Source organism: Erpetoichthys calabaricus, chromosome 12 (genome assembly GCF_900747795.2).
Source record: "Erpetoichthys calabaricus chromosome 12, fErpCal1.3, whole genome shotgun sequence".
NCBI classification, from domain to species: Eukaryota; Metazoa; Chordata; class Cladistia; order Polypteriformes; family Polypteridae; genus Erpetoichthys; species Erpetoichthys calabaricus.
The window spans coordinates 131,004,002-131,031,087 of record NC_041405.2 but is presented as its reverse complement, the minus strand read 5'-3'; the positions used below and the strand labels follow the sequence as shown (position 1 = coordinate 131,031,087).

The 27,086-nt window shown below is 40.4% G+C and overlaps 1 protein-coding gene across 1 annotated transcript in view; it reads left to right on the top strand.

The window, feature by feature from the left end:
* LOC114662632 (mast cell protease 1A-like) overlaps positions 1-26,746 on the top strand; it is a 36,180-nt gene extending 9,434 nt beyond the window's left edge. Inside the window, exons 2-6 of the mRNA XM_051935410.1 lie at positions 7,814-7,973; positions 9,749-9,884; positions 11,662-11,749; positions 20,164-20,450; positions 26,443-26,746. Coding sequence (XP_051791370.1) covers positions 7,814-7,973; positions 9,749-9,884; positions 11,662-11,749; positions 20,164-20,450; positions 26,443-26,613 — 842 coding nt within the window. The 3' untranslated portion in view covers positions 26,614-26,746. The remainder of the gene's footprint in view (positions 1-7,813; positions 7,974-9,748; positions 9,885-11,661; positions 11,750-20,163; positions 20,451-26,442) is intronic.
* Positions 26,747-27,086: the final 340 nt, after the last annotated feature.

The window sequence follows — 27,086 nt, the reverse complement described above, 5'->3', positions numbered from 1 at the left end:
GGCTGATTCCAGGCAGTCAGTCTTTCTAATGCCAGGGCCGACTCAGCACATACTGTAGCTCCAAGAGAAGGGCTTCTGAAAGTCTAAAATCGGCTCATAAGACATCCTTCATTATGGGTAAAAAAAAATCTGAATGGTCCCAAAGGCTCATTTCCTTTGTACATGGCCATTGCATAGTCTTCAAGCACTGCAAGCAAGCCATGTTGTGTCAAACCATTAGACTATAAATAGGCTGTTGGACATGAGATTTGGAGCTTTGTGTATGCAGGGAGTGAATCACATCTGTGTTTTTACTGCCTTTTGGTTTCTATTCATTAGGACTGACAACAGGTAGCTGATATAAACTAATGAAAAGCAAGAAAGTTCTTCAGTGAAAATACACAGCATTGGTCCTCTTTAAAGGGAACCATAATTGACTGTGTGCATCATAATTGTCATAATTATCACCTTTGAGGTATAATATGTCTGCTATGTCAATGCACATTATAATGACAGCTCTGTGACACGAATTATTAAATACGTGAGTCATCATTTAACTTCTTTGGCTGTACTTCCCTGCTTGAATATTTTTGAGTTTTTCTGAAATTCTTTGTAGTGATGGGTCAGAGTTGCCATAAATACACACACACTCACCCGTCGAGTTTTCATTTTTACATCCCAAAGTTTGCATTGAAAGCCGAGTATACACATTTCAATCCTCTTTCTGTGAGGACACATACAATAATTACATTATATACACATTTTATAAATCTGACCCCAGCACAATGGCATTGTTGTTTGTAAGATAATCCTGGTGTAGCATTGGCTTTCTGCTTGGAGTTGTTGTCTTGCTAGAAAACAATTCTTCTCCTGAGGCATACGTTTTTGCAGACTTCATCACATTTTCTTACGGGGGATTTTCCCCGTATTTTACTGCCAAAAAGCTCAATTAAGGGATCATCAAACCATAGAACCTTCTTTCCGGTGACTTCAGAGACCCCATGTGCCTTCTGTCTAACTTTAGCTGTCATTTCATGTGTCTTTTTTTTCACTTTGCCACTCTTCCATAAAGTTGTGGCTTGTGAAGCACCCGGGCAGAAATGATATCAGCCTATGTGGCTTGTAACTCCATTAAAGTTCCCAGAGCTCTCTCGGTGGTCTCCCTCACCAGTCTTCTTCTAGAATGATCACTCAGTTTTTGTGGACGGCTTGCTCGATCAGATTTCCAGCTGTTCCACTGGACCTTGAGGGAACTTCAGTGACTTGGAGATTTTCTTGTCTCCATTCCCTCAGTTGTGCTTTTAAGTCACCTTTTTGCAGAGTTGCTCGGTGTGTTCTTTTGTTTTCATTGAGTAAATTAGACCACCATACTGACTCAAAAAGTTGGACCTTCCAGATACAGAAGTGAATTTATACGACAATCAGTTGAAATTCCAGACAGGTGCCCTCCACTGAACTAATTCTGGAACTTCTAAAACTAGTTGGCTGTTCCAGGTATGGTTTAGGAGTGTTGTATTAAAGGGGTGAATACTTATGGGAACAATTATTTTGTATTTAATATTTATAATTAATTTAGACCACATTGCAGAGATCTGATTTTGCTTTGACATTAAAGAGTCTTATTCAGCAGATCAGTCTCAGAAAAACAAATGAAATCTACTGTGATTCAAAATTATATAACAATAAACTTCCAAGGAAGTGGATGCTTTGCATAAGCGCTGTAGATGATTTAAATTTAGTCCAATGGAGAGGGTGAAGAATCTGAAAAGACCTGATCTGGGCATCACTTATCAGAACACCCAAAATCTGGTAAATAATGGTGACTGTTAACAGTTCTTTTAACTAGATATATGCAAACACTGACAAGGCAGTGCAGATTTGAAATATTATTTTTGTCTGAGATAAGCTAGCTGTTCTCAATGTGTTAATGTTATTAGCAAAACAGCAAAAGCACTGTGCGTTATCTAAAATAACCTATAATAAAATAATCTAAAATAACTGTGCCACCACCACCTGATCAAAGCACCATGATGTCCCTACATTGATGGATTAAAGGCCAGAAGTCCACATGACCATCATCATCAAGTTCTTCCATGTGAATCCTGAATACAATGAGGACTGATTGAGGTCATTGATGTTAGGTAGAATGCCTAGAGGGGGCTGGGTGGTCTCGTGGCCTTGGAACCCCTGCAGATTTTTTTTTTTCTCCAGCCATCTGGAGTTTTTTGTTATTTTTTCTGTCCTCCCTGGCCATCGGACCTTATTTTTATTCTATGTTAATTAGTGTTCCCTAATTTTAATTATTTATTTTGTCTTTTTTCTCTTTCTTCATCATGTAAAGCACTTTGAGCTACACTTGTATGAAAATGTGCTATAGAAATAAATGTTGTTGTTGTTGTTATTTTTCTTTTTCTCTGCTGTTCTGTGTATCTTTGCAGCTTTTCTTTAGCTAAATATTTTAAGGTCAGTTTATTGTAGTGGATATATGACTTTTTAATTTATTTTAATTCTTCTTGAAAGTGTATTATCTCATTCCATAATTAGAATTAAAATTGCAGTAATAATACAAAATTAGTAATAAAATAAAATTAGGGAGTGGTCTCCCCAAGACTTTCTCGTATACTCAGATATGGGGATGGATATTTGAGGTGTAAACTGCAAGACAATGATTATATTGTTATATTATGTACATTAAAGAACCATCAACAACAAATCAAATCAAAGTAATAGTATTTAAACAATTATTATAAAAGTAGAGTTGAATAAATCGGACTCACCAGCTGGGTATCCGTCAATAAGGGCGCGCACATAAAGGCGACCTTCAAAAGGGCGACCTCAATTGGGCGCGGCGATTAAAACCGCACATAAATAAAAGCGATCTTCAAAAGGGCGACCTCAATTGAGCGCCGAATAACTGCGCGCATAAATAAAGGAGTGCTTCAAAAGGGTGACGTCAATTGGGCGCAGCGAATAAAGGCAAACGCAACAAAATTACAGAAAATTTATTAGATAAAGGCAATGATTGAACGTATAAAAAGGTGAAAGCAAGAATATTAAAACATCCAATTAATTAATGCATGAACTTCTAACGAACTACTTCTAACGAACTATTTCTAAAGCTCTCTATATTTCCTTGTTTTCAAAATTACAGAAAATTAGATTAAGGCAATGACTGAATGTATAAAAAGGTGAAAGCAAGTTACACTTGAAGCTGTAGATTATGTGCAATGCCACGTAGATATTCGAGATGCGGTCTATTAGCATAATCAAGGACAATTAATTTAATTCGCTCCGAAGGTCATCCTTTTGAAGCTCGCCTTTATTTACGCACGCCTTTATTCGGCGCTCAATTTAGGTCGCCCCTTTGAAGATCGCTTTTATTTATGTGTGCTTTTGTTCTCCGCGCCCAATTGAGGTCGCCCTTTTGAAGGTCGCCTTTTTGTGCGCGCCCTTATTGAATAGAACCCTGCAGCTGCATGAATAAAAGGTAAAGTACCACTTTCGGTTAACTGAAATAGCCCAAAAGTTGATAGAAATCTACGTTTTGTACCTAATACTTACATGCAAAATTTAGTTTACCTAAGTGAAAACGTACTTAAGTTATCGTGTTTACATAAACACACACAACACACATGCACACGCACGCACACGCGCACGCGCGCACACACACACACACACGCACGCAGACAGACACACACACAAACATAATTCCAAAAGTGGTATTTTCGGACTCAGGGAGGTCTAAAACGTTGAGATTCATCAAAATCTCGACATCGAAATTTTGGACGATTACAATACTTATACAATACATATACAGTACTTCGAATACGAGAAAGTAAAAATGCACTGCAAACAGGACTCTTTTGACATCGGTGCACCATCTACTGGTGGCTGTAGAAATAGCAATACATAACAATTAAAGCAAGGTCGGAGCCATGACAAAGTAGGTTCACTCGAATTTTTTAGACTAGAACAATAAAAAGGACATCTCACTCAAAGAATGAGGCACTGATGATGAAACGTACTGGTACAAAAACCCTCAGGCATTGATTGGAGTTCCCCATGGCCGAATTTGGGGGCCACTGGAGTAGACCATTTGTCAGCAGATTCACTATCAGACTTTTAAGTTTTAGTATAAATGCTTCAGGATTAATCTATAAAACAAACTGTACAAACGAATAGCCAATGTGAAGGGTGCTGGCTGATCTCGTTCAGAGACGTGGGCGACTTAGGCCTACTTTTTTATTTCAGTGGCCTGTTCTTGCTGTGATCAAGTAGTTATTACAGATTTCAGCCAGGAGAGGGCAGCAGCATCACAGTGCCCTCCAAAGATGCATTTTTCTTTGATTTCCCTCTCTGCTCCACAGTTTAAAATTACAAATCAGACATTTCAGACGTGATTAAAGTGCACATTGCAGACTTTTAATTAAGGGTATCCACATACATTTCTGTCACAGCATGTAGAAATGACAGCACTTTTTCTACACGGTCCCCCCAATTCAGGGCACCATAATGTTTGGGACACAGCAATGGAAGATCTATTAATGCCATCATATTTAGGATTTTGTCACATATCTTTGCATGTAGTGACTGATTGAAGTCTGCAATTCATGGACATCACCAGGTGCTGAGGATCTAATGCAGCCATCTTCAGCTCCTGCTTGTTTCAGACTTTTTTTCTCCTTAAGTTTTCTCTTTAGCATATGCAAGGCCTGCCTGATTGGATTTAAATCGGACGACTTCTTGGCCATTCAAATTTTTTTTATCTGTAGCTGTGACAAACTCCTGTGTTGCCTTAGCAGTATTTTTTTTATCATTATGTTGTTGTAGGATGAAGTGCTGTTCAATGAGTTTGGAAGCATTTAGTGGAACTTGAGCAGATCAGATGTTTCTATACCCCTCGGAACTCATTGTGCTGCTGCCATCAGCTGTTCCATCATCTATGAAGAGAAGTGTGCCAGGACCTGTGGCAGCCATTCATAAACCATAGTACCCCCAGCACCACCATGTTTAACAGATGAGATGGTCTGCTTTGGGTCTTGGGCAGTTCCTTTTTGTCTCCACACTTTCCATCACTCTCATAGAGATTCGTCTTTCTCTCGTTTGTCCACAAGACCTTTCTCCAGAATTCTGCAGGCACTTTTAAGACCTTTTTTCACAAACTGTAATCTGGCCGTCCTGTTTTTGTGGTTTGCATCTTGCAGTCCTCTGTATTTCTGTTCATGAAGTCTTCTACTGATAGTTCTCTCTGACACACACACATCAGTTGTTTCTGGTCAGTCAGACAGGCGTTTAGGACTTTTTCTTTACCACAGTGAGGATGCTTCTGTCATCACAGTGGTGGTCTTCCTTGGCCTACCAGCCCCTTTGTGATTTCCGAGCTCACCAGTGCATTGTTTCTTCTTAATGATATTCAGGAAAGTTGATTCAGTCATCCTGAGGTTTTGCTGAGGTCTCTAATGATTTTATTCTTGTTTTTCCACCTCATAATGGCTTATTTAACTTTCATTAGCTCTTCTCCTCATGATGAACAATGGCAACTACTGATTCCAAATGGGAAAGCAAGCCGATGTATCTGATGAAGCAATGAAACCCACCAGAGGAATCACAAACACAAGTGATGCCAATTGCCCTGAACATTATAGTGCACTGAAATATGGAGGCCATGTAGAAAAAATGTTGCCATTTCTACACGGTGCAACCAAAATGCATGCAAATAACCGAAAATGAAAGTCTGCGATGTGCACTTTGGTAACGTCTGAATTGTTTGAAGCAGAGTGGGGTAGATCAAGGAACAACAACAACAGCAACATTTATTTATATAGCACATTTTCATACAAATGATGTAGCTCAAAGTGCTTGACATGATGAAGAAAGAGAAAAAAGACAAAAATAAATAAGAATTAAAATAAGGGAACACTAATTAATATAGAATAAAAGTAAGGTCCAATGGCCAGGGAGGACAGAAAAAACAAAAAAAAAACTAAAGACGGCTGGAGAAAAAAAATAAAATCTGCAGGGGTTCCAAGCCCACAAGACCACCCAGCCCCCTCTAGGCATTCTACCTAACATAAATGACCTCAATCAGTCCTCATTGTATTCATGTGTCATATGGACTTCTGGCCTTCAATCCATCAATGGGACATCACAGTGCTATGATCAGGTGGTGGTGGCACAGATCACCAACACAGAAAACCAGAAAAAGAACACTAGAGAAAGTAGGGGTTAGTACGGATTATGGAACCACCATGAATAATAATGATAATTAATTGAATATACAGAGCATCAGGATTAAACTAAGATGAAACTATGAGAAAGCCATATTAAAGTAATGTGTTTCCAGGAGTTTTTTAAAACGATCCACCATATTAGCCTGGTGAATTTCTATCGGTAAACTATTCCAGATTTTAGGTGCATAACAGCAGAAGGCCGCCTCACCACTTCTTTTAAGTTTAGCTCTTGGAATTCTAAGTAGACACTCATTTGAAGATCTAAGGTTACGATTTGGAGTGTAAAGTGAAAGACATTCTGAAATATAAGATGGAGCAAGATTATTTAAGGCTTTGTAAACCATAAGCAGGATTTTAAAGTCAATTCTAAATGACACAGGTAACCAATGTAGTGACATCAAAACTGGAGAGATGTGCTCGGATTTTCTTTTCCTAGTTAAGATTCTAGCAGCTGCATTCTGCACTCGTTGCAATCGATTGATGTCTTTTTCTGGTAGTCCTGAGAGGAGTGCGTTACAGTAATCTAGCCGACTCAAAACAAAAGCGTGAACTAATTTCTCAGCACCTTTCAATGTTATAAGAGGTCTAACTTTTGCTATATTTCTTAAGTGAAAAAATGCTGTCCTAGTGATCTGATTAATATGTGATTTAAAATTAAGGTCAGAGTCAATAGTTACCCCTAAATTCTTTACCTCTATCTTGACTTTTAATCCTAATGCATCAAGTTTATTTCTAACAACCTAATTATATCCATTATTGCCAATCACTAAAATTTCTGTTTTCTCTTTATTTAGTTTGAGAAAATTACTACTCATCCATTCAGAAACACAAGTAAGACATTGCGTCAGTGAACCAAGAGAGTCGGGGTCATCAGGCGCTATTGATAAATACAGTTGTGTGTCATCAGCATAGCTGTGGTAGCTCACATTATGCCTTAAAATAATCTGACCTAATGGAAGCATGTAGATAGGAAAGAAAAGAGTCTTTGTCCCAGATATTATGGAGGGCACTGTAATTGTTGGGCCTGGAGGTCCATGACATTGTTTTTTTTATCTGTGCCATTTATAAGAGGTAGGAATGGGGTGGAGGGAGGTATTGGTAGGCCACACAGACTGAAGAATCCTTATAATGGTCGCTCCGGCCCTGTATGTGCCTCTGAAAGCTCTCAAGAGAGGTTGCCATGCTAGTGGAGATACAAGTCGGTGGGGCTGTCAGTAACAGTTACAAGCCTTTATTGGTGGGAGTTGCTTTCTCAGTGAATCAGAGAAAAGCCTCTTTCTGTTTTACTTACTTTTATTGTCTCCTGTCATACTAGTATGGTAGTCTTGACTTACCACCTGCACCACTTTGCTGCCAGTGTACCCAAGAAATGACCTCAGTCCCAGGGCACAGGTCTGCTTTCCCTTCTTGTGCTGCAGATTCATTCTGTGCAGCCATTGACCTCTTTAGACACTATGTGTTGTCCTTTGTATTGCGCTTGTATATCAAACTGAAATGCTAAGCCCAATCTGCTGCCAATGCTGCCTTTCTGGACTGGCAGGTTGTGTTTGGAAGTTTCCCCGAGTGTCATGGCCTTAACACATGGTTCTTTCCTTCCACTGTAGGAGCTTCTGAAGTCCAGATCATCAATGGACATGAGGCCAAACCACACAGTCGACCCTACATGGCTTACCTGAGCATTGAGATGGAAGATGGCAGTGGTACATGCGGAGGATTTCTCATTAATCCAGATTTCATCTTGACGGCAGCCCACTGCAATGGCGAGTACGTCCATAGATCCTTAATGCAAGAAGGTGAAGGTAGTGATTTGGTGGAAAGAGGCAACAGAGGTGGACAGTTGAATTAAAATACCTAATGTTCAAGATTGGGTGAAGCTATCAGTCTAGAATTCCATCCCATGGCGGCTGGCAGCTGTGGGGTGAAAATGGAAAGAAAAGCAAGAAAAGGATTCTCAACAGACCATAGACGTTGGCACTAATTTAAAGCTAAGGGGCTCTGATCTCTGCCATATCACTATCTCTCTTTTTCTGATCCTTGCCTCTCAGTGATTTACCAACTCTTTAAAAGCACCACTCAGCTTTTGATTTCTATACAAAATAGGCACTGCAGACTAGAATCACAATGTCCTCTGTGCCATCCCACCACAGACCCACTGGGCCACTGGGTTCATCTCGATGTGCTTATGCTTATCTCTGTAAAACTGTGGCACTGAAAGTGAACGACAACAATATAAAATTAAGGCTGATTGGTGTTCTGTGATTTGATTAGTATGTTGGGGTCCCTTGAAGTGGGGTGCAAATGTGTTTAGTCCCACTATGTGATAGTGAAAATTGTTTAACCGAATTACTAATGGTAGCGTCTGCCTAGTAGGTATACAGTTACAGTCTATTAAAGAGAACAGCCAATGGACAGAAATGTGAAAGATGACTCATCACATAATGGGGTCTCTCCCATTGCTCAGGGGTCCTGGTTTTGTGCTCCTTACACCGGGCTACATATCTCTGTGTGCTGGACACGGCTTGGCCATCAATTTCAGCTCTGTGACGCTCATGACATCCAGTTTTTCTTGAGACTGGGACACACAGGACTTTACTCAGTTCTGTGCTCATTTTGAGGTGGAAGTTTTGTGGCATTTACTAACAATGCTGTGAGGTGCCCATCTAAACCCTATTGGTGAGCATCGACTGTTAGCCAATGCAGGTTGTCCATGTTTATCATATGCAGTCATTATTGACTCATGAAAGAATTCTGAAATTTTTGTGACAAATGTCTCCACTCACTCTTTTGGCCTCTCTGGATCTCTGTTAGTTGCCTTCCATATTCAAATGCAAACTACTAGTACTCTCATAGGAATTGAGTACTTCCTATTCATGAGGTGCTTCCATTATTGCATCTACCCCTGCATGTCATCAGCTAAATAATGATTAGCAGTCATTAGTCACTAAGTGGACCTGTTCTGAAGCCATTAGAGCTCGGTAACATGTGGCCGTGAGCCCCCAGGGACCCCTTTCATCTCTTCCTGCAGAGCCTGGCCTTAGTTAAATTAGATGAGATTAGGTTTGATAGACTGTATTAAGGCCAAGGGGAAATTCACATGCATGCAGAAGCAGAAACATAAAATACAAGGATACAGACTCACAGGGCAAATAATACAGCCATTCAATCAAGAAGTAAATAAATACATAAAAATAAACTTAACAAGTACATTGGATGGAATGCTTTGAATTGCCTGAAAGCAGTGGGCAGAGAAGACCCCTAGTGGCACCTCTTAGCACATCATGGTGGATTGAGTGTGTGGCTAAAATACTCCAAGAGAGGGCCTCCTGGAGAGGAGTTTTCATGTTAGAAGCACCCTGTGTGCTTTCTATGGTTCAGCGCCCCCCACTTCACAACCTCTGTAGTGTCTGTAAGCCTGAGCCTAATGATAATTTGAGTAAAAATGATTTGTATTAAACACGATAGACTGATTATAGACGTACAGGTGGGTTTAGCTCATTATTAAAGCTCTAATGTCATCTAACGTGTCATGTCACTCACAGGTCCATTACTGTGGTTCTTGGAGCTCACAACATGTCCACGAGGGAGACGTCATGGCAATTAATCCAAGCAGAAAAGATGATTCCTCACCCCGACTACAACTCCAGCACCCTGGTAAACGACATCATGCTGCTGAAGGCAAGTAGTCTGTGATCTGTGACTGCACGCTGAATTCAGCTGAAACTGCCATTGAAGTCGTTGGTTTAAATACACGCAACGGGCAACTTCAGAGTAACTCCATAAATTAACCCCGCATGGTTTTGGTTTGGAATGTGGGAAGAAAATACTTGCTGAAAAAAAAAACACACACCCACACATAAGAATATTGTAGACGTCAAAGACATTCTCATTTAGGTTTCATTTCAGAATTAACTTTGTCTCAGATGTTTTTCCTAAAATTCCTTTAGATGAAATAGCTTAAGACAAAAGGAGACATGAAATAGAACTGAGGTTAAAGGAGTCAAAATTGAGAGTTTGGATTGAAAAATGTGCTACTTTGTGAGGTCTCTTCCTAGTCTTGTTTTAATCTCTTTCATGACTTTATTATCGTAGAACTGAGGTCTTTATCCAATGTCACTCACAACATTTGAGATACAATCGGTTGGAGCACAGAGAGGTGAAGTGACGTTCTTGTTGTCACACAGGTGTCAGTAGTGGGATCTGAACTTACAATCGCAGGGTTTTAGGTCCAGAGTCTGCCTGCCTTTTCTTCTATCATGAGTATGATCTCATCAGAGCACCACAATATAAATTAGAGCAACTAATAGTCTTAATCAGAAGCAAGAACAACAGTTTTGTAATTGCAGTAAAAATAAGGCAAGAAACTACTTATAAAATTTGAGCCCATCATGTGACTTTGCTGAAATGTCTGCTTAAGCTCAAGAGGAGACCCTTGTGAGAATACCTGGGGAATTTTGTCTCAGGTGAAAACTCTGAGAAGCAGTTTCTGATCCCATTGCTGTCTAGGAGAAACCAAAAAGATATTAAGGAGCTCTCTATTTTGATTTCTCATGGGTCATGGATCATGGGAAAATGTTTAAGAATAATCATTATACTTCAGTTTCATTGAGTTCATGTCTGTAGCATGTGTGAAATGTAGATGTTTTTGGAGCAGGGTTGCCAGATTTCCAAAATGACAGATTGGGACAGTAGGGTGTGTAGTCCATGGAGCTGTGCCAATTTTAAATAAATAAATAATGGATGCATTAGCACTGGGGACTACTTGTGCTTGCAGAGGGTCTGATTGTCTCATTATTGACCTGAAAGAAAGAAAGAAAGAAAGAAAGAAAGAAAGAAAGAAAGAAAGAAAGAAAGAAAGAAAGAAAGAAAGAAAGAAAGAAAGAAAGAAAGAAAGAAAGAAAGAAAGATTAATCGATTGATTTAAGTGTGAGCAAGAGGGAGAGAGAGCAAGGCAGGAGGCAGGCAGCTGTGAGGAGAGCCCCTCCCCGGTTGGTTATTGGGCCGTCATGGAGGACTTCTCCTGCTGAGAGAATTAGGTGGTAGAGGTGGCTCGCCACAGAAGTCCGAGAAGTTCTGCAGGACTCGGCAAGGCTCGGACTGGGAGCCCCATTGTGAGTGTCACAGCCTTTGGGGATCCAACTCTTGGGTCCACATTGGGCACCCTGTTAGAGCCATAGAGGGGCAAGGACCTGGACCCCTAGAAGGATGGTAGGTGCCTGTCAGATAGCTGTCTCCTTGGCTGCAAGGTCCGGGTAGGATAAGTTAAGGAGAGGGCTATTTTAAAGGAGTGCACCAGGGCTCATGTTTTTAAAGACAGTTTCCTGCCATGTTTTAATGGCTTTTCTATTTATTGGATTATAACCTCCACAGAACACTATTTTATTGGATTATTTACTTATTGAAGACTTCACACTGCACTTTTTTATCACTGTTTTGTTTGACTGTTTTAATAAAGGCACTTAGCACTCTTTTACCATCCCCTTGCTTTGTGAGTTTGTCCTTCCCTGCCAAGCTCATCCTGGTCATGACTATTGATGGTGCAGGTCAGCTCCACACTTCCTTACCTTCGGGAGCCTCTTGAACCCGACACCACCACAAATAGCTCCACTTCAAACAACCAAAAAAAAAATACTAAGAAATACAAAAAATAGATTATTTTAATTAAATTATAATTTTAGATGTATGATCTAAACATACAAGTATACATATAAAGAAGAGAACATATATAAAATAGTTACAGAAGTATGGTAAGATGTTTTATGTTTCATATAATACATGATATATGTAAATAGCATGCAGATATGACCTACCTTCTTAGTCAGAGTTTTTATCAGTATCACTTCACTTTCAAAACTAACTACACATGAACACGAGCGGCCATGATGAGCACAAGAAACTCACAAGCAAATGACATACAGAAGCACACACAATTCAAGCACTCAGATTCAGCTGACAGTTACAGACTTTATTCATACAGAGTGGTAGCCCAGGCTGTCTACAAAAATTTAACGAGCCTCTTTAATGAGATATTCAACGTAAAAATTAAATTAAGATCTTTTTTTCCTACATACAATTTTTGTTCAGTTGGGATTTTCAGAGGCAATGAGGGACTCGGGATTTATCTTCTGAATTTGGGACAGACCCGATCAAATTGGGACGCCTGACAACCCTATTTCGGAGCTACCTTGGTAAGATTTTTACCTAAATTATTTCTGTCATCGTAAGATACGGTGCCGTTTAAACAGAGTTGCAGGTTTTCAATAGAGTTAATAAACTAATTTGATTAGGTGACAAATTTTATTTTAAGAACTTTTAAATATAAATAAAACCTGCTGAGACATCCTAATTCCTAAGTGTTTTCCGAAATGGCACCTCTCAAGCTCGAGTACTTGTCTGAGACTGTCTTGAGAACAAACATTACTCTAAGAAATCAATCACCCCCCTCGACATTCTCAATTGTAAATCCAAACCCTCCATATTTTGTTCTCTCCAGTTGGGTCTCCTTTTTCATGTCTTTAGTTTCCAATGTCCAGGAACCACACGTATAAACGGTGCGTACGCACAAAAATGTTGCGTACTCCCGTTTCCACACTCAAATCACAATGTATAAAACCTAAACATGGCGTAAAGCCACGCACATTTTCATGGTAGCTCAAACCATAGCGTACGCAAGTTCTCCGCTTTTGCAAACTGGCGGCAACCAGCGTCAAAGCAGTGCTACTGTTCCTGTGTGGTTTTCCTTTAGTTTTTGGATTCACATCCCTGATGTGGCTTTATCAAATGCACTGAAATTAATCACATATCGTTTATTGCTTTATGGCATCTCATTGTAATCAACTCATAACCATATAATGGTGCACCTAATGGCCAAACTATTCTAAATTCACTGCTATTCACTGCTTTAGTGTTGTTATTCCCAGTGCACCACTGAGTATTTAACCCACTGTATCTGAGTGTGGAATCACAGCTGTGCAGCAGCTGATCGGATTATTGGTATACAGCATCAAGCAAACGCTGTCTCAGCCATGCGTGCAATTCCCATATGGTAAACGCTTCAGAGCCTTTCATAAGGACCTCATGGTTCAGAAACAGTTTCATCCCAAGTGCCCTACACGCACTCAATCAGTCCATCTATTGTTCCTGGTAGAACTATTTGTACTTATAAGTACAAATACTTATACGTATCACCTCACTCTAAACTTGTACTACATTTATAATATTTCACAACCTGAGCCACTTTATAAAGCGCATATTTACCTATGATGATGACTGGCTTCTAAGTTGATTTAGATTTCCAAGCGCTTTCTTCTTGGAGTCCCTTGATATCATTTTTAAGATGAAATGCAGTAAAGCATGTTTATTACATTATACAGATAAGTTTTAAACTTCATTAAAATAATGTATATTGTTAATAATTAAACATGTGAGGACATGGTGGTGCAGCGCTTGCAACGAGCTGGTGCCCATTCAGGGATTGTTCCTGCCTTGCGCTGTATTATTGCTGGGACTGGCACGACACCGGATGGATAGATGGATGGAATAATTAAACATGTACTATGAAGATATTTCAATGTTTAATAAAAGTTTTGAAGAATCTGAGTTCTAAGCTTACAGATGGCTTGGCATCTATTACAGAGTTGATCATGTGGCGATTAATTATTTGGAGAAGGAAAAGGAAGGACAGGAATAGGAGGTTAGTACATTTGAGAGAGACAGTACTGCTGCAGTAAAATTGCTCACGACGCAGCAAGCATCTTGCGGGAGGCAGGAACAATCTGTGGACAAGGCGCCAGCTCATCACTAGTACAGCGCCACCGTGTCCCCATGTTTAATGCATGCTTTAATTCCTAACATTATGAGAATGATATCAAGTATACATCTTAACCCTTAAACCGCCTGAACCGGCTATAGTCAGTTCCCAATGCAATTTGCCAGCACGCCAGAGCCGAGTATATTTGGCGACGTATATTCATTGAATGCTCCAACCGGCTATAGTCACTTCACAGAGCAATTTTCCAGCACTCCGGAGCTGATCAGTCAGTGCCGTATATTCATTGAGCAGCCAGCTCATGACCACTGCCATTCCCTGCAGCACTGAAGTATCACTGTCCCTGGGATTCAGCTGCTACACTAGACTAGCCTGCAAGCATCAGTGCTTACCTGTGTGTGCTTGTGTGCAGCCAGTTCAAGTGCAGTTGACTCAGTGATTTACTGAATTTCATCAATGGCGTCAGTTGCACCTTGTACATATAATAACTGATTGTTGCAGTAGTTTTTTAAAAGTTTTTACAGTTCATTGGCAGTGTGTAAAATGATCAATGTTGCAGTAATTGTGATGCTCTTTGCATGAAAAAAATGTGTTCCATTAAAATTTCACATTTTCTTTGTGAATTGCGACGTTAACTTAAAAAGTGCAGCAAAAAGTATTTGGCATCCGGGGTGCATTAACCCCCAAGTACAGTATGTGGCAGTTTAAAATTGTTCAGAGAGCAGTAATATCATGAATGTAATGTATTCTGTGTCCTGTCCGCAGAAGAGAAAGCCAGTTTAAGAAGCACATAGTGATTCACACACATAGAGCACATAAAAGAACACACAGAAAGAAGCATTTAACGCACTACTTTAGTTACGATGGGATCTGAGGAACTAGTAAATTATTATTTTTTTTTTATTATTTATTTATTAATTATTATCGTAATCATTCTATACAAACAGATCAATTTATAACCAAACAAAATTGAAGACAAATCAAACCCCACCTCTGAGAAGGAGAGCTTAGCCGAAGGAGAATTGCTTAGGGCTTTTTAATAAGGCAACAATAAACAAAAGAAAGGGAGAAATAAATATATATGTAAATAAGAGATGGAGAAGGGAATTAAATGCGGTAATAGTTATTTCTCTTATTCTAAAATAATATTGATTAGATCCTGCCAGGTTTTGAAAAGATTTTGTACAGATCCTCTAACTGAGAATTTGATTTTTTCCAATTTCAAATAATATAAAACATCGGTTTGCCACTCACTTATCAGAGGAGAATTAGGATTCTTCCAATTTAATAGAATAAGTTTGCGTGCCAAAAGTGTTGTGAATGCAATCACCGTTTGCTTGTCCTTCTCCACTTCAAGCCCGTCTAGAAGAACACCGAACACAGCTGTTAATGGATTAGGAGGGATTGTGACCCCAAGGCTGTCTGAAAGGCACTTAAAAATTTTGGTCCAAAATTATGTTAGTTTGGTGCAGGAACCAAAACATGTGACCCAGTGAGGCAGGAGCTTGGTTGCAGCGTTCACAGGTTGGATCTTGCCCTGGAAACATTTTGGACAGTTTTAAGCGAGACAGATGAGCTTGATATATAATTTTTAGTTGAATAATTCTATGCTTTGCGCATATGGAGCTTGAGTGAATTCTCTGCTTTGCTACCTTCCATTCCTTTTCTGATATATTGATTAAGAGATCTTCTTCCTAATGACCTCTTGGATCTTTGAAAGGTAGGGACTCTAATAGGATTTTATATAATGCGGAAATGGCGTTTAATTCCTCGAAATTGAGCAGTATTTTTTCCAGCATTGTGGAGGGTACGAGTTGGGGAAAATCGGGCAATTTCTGTTTAACAAAATTTCTAATTTGAAAATAGTGAAAGAAATGTGTAGCTGGGAGGTTGAATTTTGAACGTAATTGTTCAAAAGATGCAAATATGTTTTCTATATAAAGATCTCTGAGCATTGTAATCCCAAAACTTTTCCAGGTATTAAAAACTGGATATGTTTGAGAGGGTTGAAAGAGGTGGTTCTCTTGCAGAGGAGCCACAGATAAAAGATTTTCCATCTTAAAATGGTTTCTAATTTGGTTCCATATTCTGAGTGAGTAAAGCACAATTGGGTTATTAGTATATTTGCAATAACTTGCATTTATTGGAGAGCAGAGCAGGGAGTATAATGCATTCCTACAGGATTTTACTTCTATTGCGGACCAGGCCTGTGTATGTTCATTTTTTTGTGTCCAGGTTTTTATGGCTTGTATGTTTGCTGCCCAGTAATAAAACTGAAAATTAGGTAAAGCCATGCCACCTTCTGCCTGAGGTCTTTGTAGGGTCGCTCTTCGGATACGTGGGTGTTTTGAGTTCCAGATGAATGAGGTTATTGTTGAATCTAACTGTTTAAAAAATGATTTATTGATATATATTGGAATGTTTTGAAATAAAAAAAGAAGTTTAGGAAGGATATTCATCTTAACAACGTTAATTCTTCCGGCTAGAGTGAGATGAAGGGTTAACCATCTATCCAGGTCTTGCTTAATTTTTTCCATACAGACGGCAAAATTTTGTTGATAAAGAGCTTTAAGTTTACTTGTGATATTTACCCCTAGGTATTTAAACTGATCTGCTATGGTAAAAGGTAGGGTGTCCAATCTAATATTATATTCTTGTGAATTCACTGGAAAGAGTATACTTTTATTCAGATTAATTCTAAGACCAAATATCTTTTGAAATTCTGTTAGTGCTATTAGAACTGCAGGGACAGTGTTTTCTGGGTCTGATATATATAAAACCATATCATCTACATAAGGAGAAATTTTCTGTTCCAGTCCTTCTCTGACAATCCCCTTTATCTGATAAGAATTTCGGCAGTGAACCGCCAGTGGTTCAATGGCGATTGCAAACAGCAGTGGCGACAAGGGACATCCTTGTCTGGTACCACGTTCTAGCTTAAAGTAGTCTGAGCAAATGTTATTAATACAAACTGAAGCTTCTGGATTGGTATACAGTAGTTTGATCCATGCACAAATATTCGGGCCAAACCCAAATTTCTCCAATGCAGTGCAAAGGTAGTTCCATTCAATCATATCAAATGCTTTTTCTGAGTCTAATAATAGTAATATCTCTGTGGTGTTTGATTTTGCTGGTGAATATATAACATTAAACAAGTGTCAGAGATTGGAAGATAGGTGTTGGCCTTTAATAAATCCAGTTTGATCCTATGATATTACAGAGGGCAACACTTTCTCCATCCTTCTAGCTAGAATTTTTGAGAGTATCTTAACATCATTATTCAGGAGTGAAATTGGTCTGTATGATGCACATTGTAACAAGTCCTTATTTTGTTTAGGAAAGACGGTGATTAATGCTTGACATAATGTTTGAGGTAGTATTTGGTTGTCTGTAGCTTCTGTAAATGTTGCCAATAAGAGGGGAGCTAGCTGAGTGGAGAATTTCTTATAAAATTCTACGGGGTAACTATCAGGGCCTGCTGATTTCCCGCTTTGAAGTGACTTTATAGCATCTAGTAATTCTGTTAGCATCAGAGGTTTATCCAAACTAGTAAATTAAACAATTTTAAGATGAAGTTTATGATGTTCTACTTTGATGATAAAATATAGTACATGATTAAAGTGGAAATTTTGAGATTAAAGTTGATATTTGGACATTTTTTTGAACTGCGCCTCTATTTTGTTTTTCTTTTCTCTGTACCCTAATATGCTTCCATATGACACTCAGACGGTGGACTAAGACTCACCTTTTCACAGCGACTTTGATATCTGACCGCTTCTTTTTTATTTCAGGCACAGTGCGACTTTGTGAATTTGAGCTTTCGAGTTTCTCCGACACTCTATGTCACTCGATCAACTTCTTTTTGTTGATTATACCACTGATTAAACCAACAAATAGTACGTTTTTCCTTGCCTCCACTTAGTATTCGCTGAAATTCTTATATTTTCCCCCATGCTTTTTCCATTGTCTTTTCACAGAAGGCTTAGCTTAAGGACTATTTATATTAATTTGCATATTCAAAGAGGCATAATTCTGGGAGGAGTTGGGGCAGGACAGCAGGCGCGTGCATGTGCGTTACTTTTCATGCTGACCGGGATTTATGTAGTGGAAGAACGTGGAAGTTGGCATTAGCACAGATTTATGCATCTGGATTTTTTTGTGCGTACGAACATTTCCACTTTTGTCCGCATGCCATGTTATAGTGTGAATTCTACGCACGGCGTTATACATGAGGCCCCAGGTCTGGCAGCGATGATTCCACTCAAAGCGAAGGGGGTGCCGGAGTGCCATTTACAGCTTCACTTCAGGCCGGCCCTGAACGTGTCTTGTTACAGGACCTAGGCTACTGTTTAATACAGTAATCCCTCCTCCATCGCGGGGGTTGCGTTCCAGAGCCACCCGCGAAATAAGAAAATCCGCGAAGTAGAAACCATATGTTTATATGGTTATTTTTATATTCTCATGCTTAGGTCACAGATTTGCGCAGAAACACAGGAGGTTGTAGAGAGACAGGAACGTTATTCAAACACTGCAAACAAACATTTGTCTCTTTTTCAAAAGTTTAAACTGTGCTCAATGACAAGACAGAGATGACAGTTCAGTCTCACAATTAAAAGAATGCAAACATATCTTCCTCTTCAAAGGAGCAAAAAAATCAATAGGGCTGTTTGGCTTGTAAGTATGCGAAGCACCGCGGCACAAAGCTGTTGAAGGCGGCAGCTCACACCCCCTCCGTCAGGAGCAGAGAGAGAGTGAGAGTGAGAGAGAGAGAGACAGATAAAAAAAATCAATACGTGCCCTTTGAGCTTTTAAGTATGCGAAGCACCGTGCAGCATAGTTAAAAGCTGCACACAGAATGTAGCAACGTGAAGATAATCTTTCAGCATTTTCAGACGAGCGTCCGTATCGTCTAGGAGTGCGAACAGCCCCCCTGCTCACACCCCCTACGTCAGGATCACAGATAGTCAGCGCAAGAGAGAGAGAAAGAAAAGTAAGTTGGGTAGCTTCTCAGCCATCTGCCAATAGCGTCCCTTGTATGAAATCAACTGGGCAAACCAACTGAGGAAGCATGTACCAGAAATTAAAAGACCCATTGTCCTCAGAAACCCGCGAAGCAGCGAAAAATCCGCGATATATATTTAAATATGCTTACATATAAAATCCGCGATGGAGTGAAGCCGCGAAAGGCGAAGCGCGATATAGCGAGGGATTACTGTATCCCATATGGAAGTAAGGGATGGTCTTTACTGTTATTAATTCCCCAGAAAAGTACAATGAATGTTTGTGAGCTGGTCATAGAATTAATGCCATGATGACATGGAATGTACTATAGTTGTAATATCTGTGTAAAAGCCGTACACATTTACCTTTTATAAAATGGCAGCTTGTTATGGTTATCAGGCACTCTCGACTTTTAAACCATATCAGCGATTTATAAAATGCTTCCCAAGTACTTCTAATGTCCTACTCCGGGGCAGGACACATCCTTATCCTAGTCAGACTTTTAGTGCCATTCCTCACACTGGTTCCATTCCTTCTGAACTAGCGTGGTGCTGAGGTGTTACCCATTGCATGACTGCACTCAGATCCTAATCTGGGATCCTGAGTTGGTTTGTCATGTGGTGGGTGCAGCAATGCGCTGTATCAGCGTGTGCTCCTAACCCCCCTCTAGGAGTAAATCTGAGGCACTTGGTTACTATCAGCAAAGGCCTACAGGTCCCTGCACTTGAGTCTGTAACTGCACTTCAAGAGCCGGGTCTTCTGCTCAATCAGAGGACGCCATTGTCCTACTTATTCTCCTCCTCTGTGTTCATGTGTCCTCTAGTAGCCAACATGTGCTTCCATGTATGTGTTTCCCCAGACGCTCTCTGTCTATCCCTCTCTCTGTCTTGATGGACACCTCTATCCACTGCTTGGTCCCCTGCCCTTGTCATTCTGGGTGGTCATCCTATGCTTCTACCAAGGCCACCAGTGCCTCATACAAGGACATGCAACACTTATGATAACCCTCAGGTCTCTATTCTCTCCCACACCTCCTTTTGCCATTGTGGCCCCCTTTCATTTGGACAATTGAGCTGGTATTTAGTTCAGCCCTTTGCTCTCAGCAGCCTCTTGCCAGTCAGACATTCACCCATTCCTGATTATTGGAATGTAACAAGTAAAAGTTTCAGAGAGCTGCTCAATAACCAGGTCTTATATCTTGTCTTGTTTTCTTACAGCTGGCACACAAAGCCAAGCTTAAGAAGCAAGTGAAGCTGGTGGAAATTCCACAGGCTGATGATGATGTCCAGCCTGGTGACCTCTGTTCGGTGGCAGGATGGGGAAACACAGTGACTAACGGTGATGGCAGCAACGTGTTGAGAGAAGTGAACGTCACCATAATTTATTGGGATACTTGCAAAAAATCCTGGGATGCAATGATTCCTGAGAATACCATCTGTGCCGGTGGCTACAAAACAACCAAGGGATTCTGTCAGGTGAGTGATGGGCTGATCTCCCTTACAAAATTTTGCATTTAAAACGCAAAGTGCATTCCTTTGATTATTTTATCTTTGTGGTTTAATTCTTTGACTGTTTTTTACCTCTTTCCTCTTTCCTGTATGGGCCGTGTTAACCATCTTGCTCCAGCTCCAGATACTCAGCCAGGTAGTTGGCTGTGTGCTGTCACAGACTGGCGTCCAACCCAAGTGCTTTCACATTCTCAGTTCAGTGCTACCAAGATTACTTACATTTTTACTTCTTACTTACACTCAGACCCCTTCACTTTTGTCACATTTTGTTATGATGTAGCTTTGTGCTAAAATCGTTTAAATTACTTTTACCAAATAAAAAGAGTCAAGATAAGCAGAAGATGAGTGTCCTGTTTAATGTCCACGGTTGCTTGCAAAGAAAAAAATACTTCAGAAAGCAAGATTCTTGAAGTGAAGTCAAAATGATGTATGTTTGGTCTCAGTTATGTAGAAAGGTCCTCTCTTCATGAACCCCTGGTCTGATCTGATGGCAGTCTTGTGGTCAGGTGACTGTATATAGAGAGGCTGAAGTGGAAGGGGTGGAGCAGTCCTCTGCTCAGGTGGAAGTGACATCACAGTTCTTCTGGATTGCGCTCCACCACTCCAGGTCAGGTTGATGAGCATGTGCTGGTACAGCACATTGCCGCATCCACCACACAACGAAACAGCTTGGGATCCTGGTTGGCAACCCCCCAGGCAGACACGCAATCCAGTCCCACCCTCTGGAAATGACCCTCTATCTGTCTCAGGCAGGTGCTACATGTGCATCCCCTTGGCCTGGTCCAGGTGCTCAGGTCTTCATAAATGAGGATCATCCGAACCAGATCAACCTTGGGCAATCATTCCACATGGCCATAGTGCTGTAACTGACGCTACGTCACAATGCAGGTAACGTGCCTCATTTGGGACTCTGTGAGCAACAACTCATGCAACACAAAGTCAAACCAACGGTACCCAAGGATTCTCTGAAGAGACACAGTACTGAAGGCGTCCAGTCTTTGTCTCAGGTCACCGGATAGCGTCCATGTCTCACAGCCATATAGCAAAACAGGAAGCACCAAGACTCTAAAGAGTTGGACCTTCGTCCTCTTGCAATGATGTCAGGAGCACCACACACCCCTTTCCATTGACCTCATGACCCCCCATGCTCTCCCAAATTGTCTACTGACTTCATAGGGAGAGTCACCAGAATGACACTGAATGTCACTGCCAATGTAAGTAAACCTCTCAATGAAGTTGACATTCTCTCTGCAGACAGACACACTGCTGATGGCCGTGCCCAACAGGTCATTAAAGTTTAGAGTGATGAAAAATCTTGTAAGTAATGAACAAGGAAGGTGAATGATTTTGATATTTAAGATAGATGTGTCCATGAATAACTGAGGCCAAGACTGAAGAAATCATTTTTGTTGGTCCTGACCTGACCTAAACATCTCTTTGTTGGGTCGACAACTGATTTGTACTCCTTACTTTTGAGTCCTGGACCCAAATGCCAGTTCTTTAACCTAATGAGCCTATTTAGCTCAGCTGTCCCATTTGCAGGACTTGAAGAATCTGAGCTGCCTTCCTGGTAGCAGGGCCACCATTTTTAGATCTCTGCAGATGTTGTACTGGATATGAGAAGAAATCACAAAAGTAGGCAATTGCAATAAACTGACGTGTGGTAGAAAGATTATAAGGTCATTTTTGTGAACAGTAATCCAAAAGTGTTCAGGAAGCAAATCCTTCATTCTCCATGTGTTTTGGGTAGGTGTTGTGATGGACGGCCGGCAGCTAAACCCAGCCAGGATGCCCAAAGAGTGGAAGGATGGGGGAAGGCGGTTACTTTGGGACACTGCCTCCCTGCAGCATAACAGTGCCCCAGATTCCCACAGGGCATCATGGAATTTAGAGAAGACCTTGAGACTCTTATTTTCTACATAGCCTGGAAGAACTTCTGCGCTTCCATTCCCATGACCTTCTAGTACTTCCAGGCTATGTAGAAAATAAGAGTTCCAAGGTCTTCTCCAAATTCCATGATGTCCTGCGGGAATCCAGGGTACTGTTATGCTGCAGGGAAGCTGCCATCTAGTGTCCTGGGGGAGGCAGTGTCCCAAGGTAGCCACCTTCCCCATCTTTCCACTCTTTGGACGTCCCGGCTGGGTTGACCTGCCAGACGTCCATCACAGCATTTAAACTTCAATCCATCAACACTTTTACTAAAGACTAGCTGTGCTTCCCATCTCAAGACGGGTTAAAATTTAAATAATCGATGTAGACCTCAGGGTAAACATTTGCAGTGCAGTGTGTTCGTCTGGTTGCTGTGTCTCTGTTACATACCATTTGGTACAGGATTCATAAAAAGCAGTGCTAATGTTTGTGATGTGCCATCTGTTGGATAGCAGAGACATAGCAACTAGATGGATACACAGACAGAGATACAGACCTTTTTATCATGGTGGATATGAAACTGTTTTCTTTTACCAATATGAAGTGTTGATTCAGCCCTGTGATGAAGTGGTGCCCACTTCAGGGGTATTTCTGGCCAGGATAGGCTTTGGCCCCCTCCCTAGTGAACTGGATTAGGTGGGTTTGAGAATGACTGACTAACACAAGCTTTTACTCACCTGGAAGCTTCAGAGGCCATATGATGGAGATGGTCACCATACTGTTCTATTCATATCAGACCCACTCTAGACCCTCTGGAGATATTAGCTGCTTATTTTAAATGTATTTTACTTACCTTTTCTGTTCTTCCTCAATAAAGCATTACTCTTGTAAAAACATAAGAAATTTGACAAACGAGAGGAGGCCATTCAGTTCATCAATCTCGTATCTTTAGCTAATAGCTAAGCTGTCCCATATCTCATCCGGATATGTCTTAAAGGTTGCTGAGGTTTCTGCTGTCTCGCAAGGCTGTTCATCTTGAAATACTCTATACATAATGGACTCCAACGCCTGCTTTTAATTTGGGTTGTGTTTTAGCACAATCAGATTACTGTTCCATGGGGTGCTACTATATATAAACTGCACTGAAGCAAATAACAGTGTTTGCAGCATTTCATGGAGTCAATTATTTTTTCTTTTCTTTATTATTATTGATATTTTACTTCACCAATACTGCCTATATGAAGTGCTGTTTCTAGGAAAATTATTTCCTTTGGTACACAGTAAAAATGTTTGCACAAGTCAGTCCTGAAGAGGTGTATATTTTAAAGACATTGTCTCCAAGTCCGAACCCTTTTTTCGTTCATTCTGTCATCCTCACTCTGAAAAGCGTGGACCAGGCGTTTATACAACAGCAATTTGGGTTACGTCTGCATTAGGTTAGGGTTAGGGAGATTTTATGGTACTAGTGGGAGATTTGTTTGCTGCAGAAAAGTATAAACATAATAATAATAATAACTAGGGAGCTCTGCCCCCTGCTCGCTTCCCTCACCAATCCCCGGGCAGGCGCTACACGCTAGCCACTTTGCAGATTTGCCGCTAGCGTATGGGGAAGCAGATGTACAATTTAAATAGATTGTTATTTTCATGGGAATTGTTACATATTCATAATAGAACTAACTGTTGCATTAGAGGTATTCGTTACGTTATAAGTTTTCAGTCTGTTTGGCTTTGAAATTAACATGCAAATACTTTTTAAACTTATACTTTTACTGTAAACCTTCAGTAAAAACAAATTTTTGAATTAACTTTTTGTCAATATCGAATTGAACTTTGATTCTGTGTTTGGACTTACATTGTGACAACGCCATGTATAACTGCTCGTGAGTGAATATCGTTTCTTTCTCTAATAAATAAACCGGCTTTTTCGAATGTTTGTCCCTGTGATTTGTTAATTGTCATAGCAAAAGTTATTCTAATGGGAAACTGTACATGTTTTAATACGAATGGCATATCAAGATCTCCTTTGGTGTCACATGTTATCTGCGGAAGATGTACTACATTACCTTTCTTGTCACCTGTTAAAATTTTAAATGTCGGAATTGTTCAACCAATTTTGAATACAACTGATCTTGTCCTATTGCATAGCCCATCACTCAGACATAAATTACGCAATAACATTACGAGACATCCTTCTTTCAACAGTAACTCAGCCGGTGGAAGACTGGAAGGTGTTAACGGTTGTAGATATTCTACCTGATATTGTAAGTTGTTGTTTTCATCTTCTGCACCATCACCACCATCTGTTTCAGCATAGTCTATTGATGCACATTTAACCAATTTGCCGTGTAACCAATCGACAATTTTCACGTTAATTCTTTTGACTTCATCATTTCTCGATGCTAGGATTGCCCGTGTACTCAATTCTTCTGTTGATAACCCTTCAGGATGAAATTCTTCAATAAGATTTGTACATAATAAATCTTCTTTTATTGGGAACTTAGTGAGGAAAACGTAAAAATTTATAAGAGCTGAGCGCACAGGAACCGTGTCTAACAAAAGCATTAATATGAATGAGAGGTGAGAGGACCGTGGGTGTGGGCCGTTAACTGGAAATGGTTGAGAGGATGGCGGGACTTGAAAAAATCCCTTGAAAATAGTCTTCTCTCATCTCGAGATTTACTTTTATAATTGAGAGATTTGTAGTTGTTGATCCTCTCTCTTTTTTTTATAGCCATCAAACTGAGACTAGAGCAACAAATTATTCGAGATTCAGTCATAATGTAGTCCCACCTTGCAGCTAATGTGAAAGGACAAAACTCTAAAATACTTAAAACTACAGTCCCCTTTCTCTGCTACCCTTATTTGATTATCTTGTCTTCCCATTTTAGCACGGCCCGAAAAATCTCTTGGCGTTCATCTCGTCTCAAGATTTTCTTTTATATTAGAGAGGTAATATCTTATTTATATAGCACCTTTCCCATGTTCGAGGTGCCAAGACACCATTGCACAAATACAAGAAAATAAGCAACGACACCACAACTGACAAGCCATTTCATTGTCAGTACAATACACACAAGAGTTCATCACATAAGAGTGTGATAGTCTGGGTTGGCTGCAGCATCCCAGTCACTCTTGAACCCGGGACCATTGATAGTCCTGTACCGAGAATTACCAAGGCACTGAGGGCATAGAACAAGGGAGAATAAGGTATAAAGTGCAATAGTGCTTATATTTTCATAATCCAAACAATGTGCAACAAGTGCAAGTTCTTCAATAAATAATTGATCCACTAAAACAGATGTTTATGTGCAGGTTAAAAAGACTAATTAATAAGTAAAAAAAAAATACAAAAAAACATGCAAAACTGTATAGCAGGTTCTTTTCTGCTCCTGCCATCTCCCAAGCTGTACCCATTGGGTCTTCTCAGCGCCAGTCCCTTCCTCCAGTTCTCATTATGACCCCCTACATCAGCGTCAGCCATAAATCACTAAATTGGACCTGCGTCTTCCACACACCATCCTCAGCATTTCAAGGATCACTAAGAGTTTACCTGACCATTTCCTGTTTCCCCCCTTGTGTTCAGCTGGGAACAATCCACCCCTGGAACGCTGGCCCACTCACTCCTCTGGGGGTCTCCGACCGCCTGCCTTCTCATCACTGCACTGACTCGCACTTCCCGGCTCTGCCCTTGTTTACCAATCTGATCCTCCCCACTGTCCTGCTCAGGCGCCTTTCAAAATGATAGCTGATCACAGACCCCCATTTGACTGCCTCACATGTCCAACCATGAATGCCAACTGCCCACCAGCACCCCAGAGCTGCTCTGCCATGCTACCACTCACACCTACATCCCTCCATGTCTGAGCACACTGTTTTTATTTAAAAAGATGGTGCTTCACCACAAAGAGCAGTCACCTTGAAAGGCACACAATAATATGATTTCAGAAATCAGCAGGCCTGACCTTTAGGAGCACCATATTCGAAATTATATTTGTTTTTTAAACTCATCAAATTCGGGATCCAGACAGTAACATGTCAGTTTATTTTTTGTTGTAGTCATGACAGTGACAAGATGCTTTATGTCTTTCAGGGAGACTCCGGTGGTCCACTGATATGCAACAACAAAGCCATGGGGATTGTGTCTTTCAACAGCATACTAGGGTGCAAGTATCCAAACCTTCCCAACGTGTACACCAGTGTGGCGCCTTACCGGGACTGGATCAACAGCGTTCTGCAAAAGCACTCGCGCTCCCCTCTGTAAATGAGGCAGCATAAGCTTACACACCCGCTTTCCTTTGTTCCTCTAAAATGTCCATTTTTTTTTATAGTGCCACGTGCAACAAAAATGTCAAGCTAAGCTTCTAGCCTGCATAAATAAAGCAATCAAAAATCAAGCATCTGACTAACTCATTACTGGAAACCGGAATTGAGCCTTTTAGCTAACTTGTGTACACGGTGTGGCCTCCTCAAAGTTCCAAAATGGCGGACGGGGAGACTTTATATTTCATTAACATTTCTAGCCAAACTGTTCTTCTCTCACTTTCTGGTTTATTAAAATATTTACAAGAAATGATCCTTAACAAAATTCTATGTGAAACACTTTAAGAGCTAGGCTGTAAAACGGGTCAGATCTTTGATTTATTCATTGATTTAGGATTGGAGGAGTTTTACCAGTGGAGCAACCATCAAGGCCTTCAACAAGTTTAGTGAAGCCCTAAAAATCATACAAGTTTG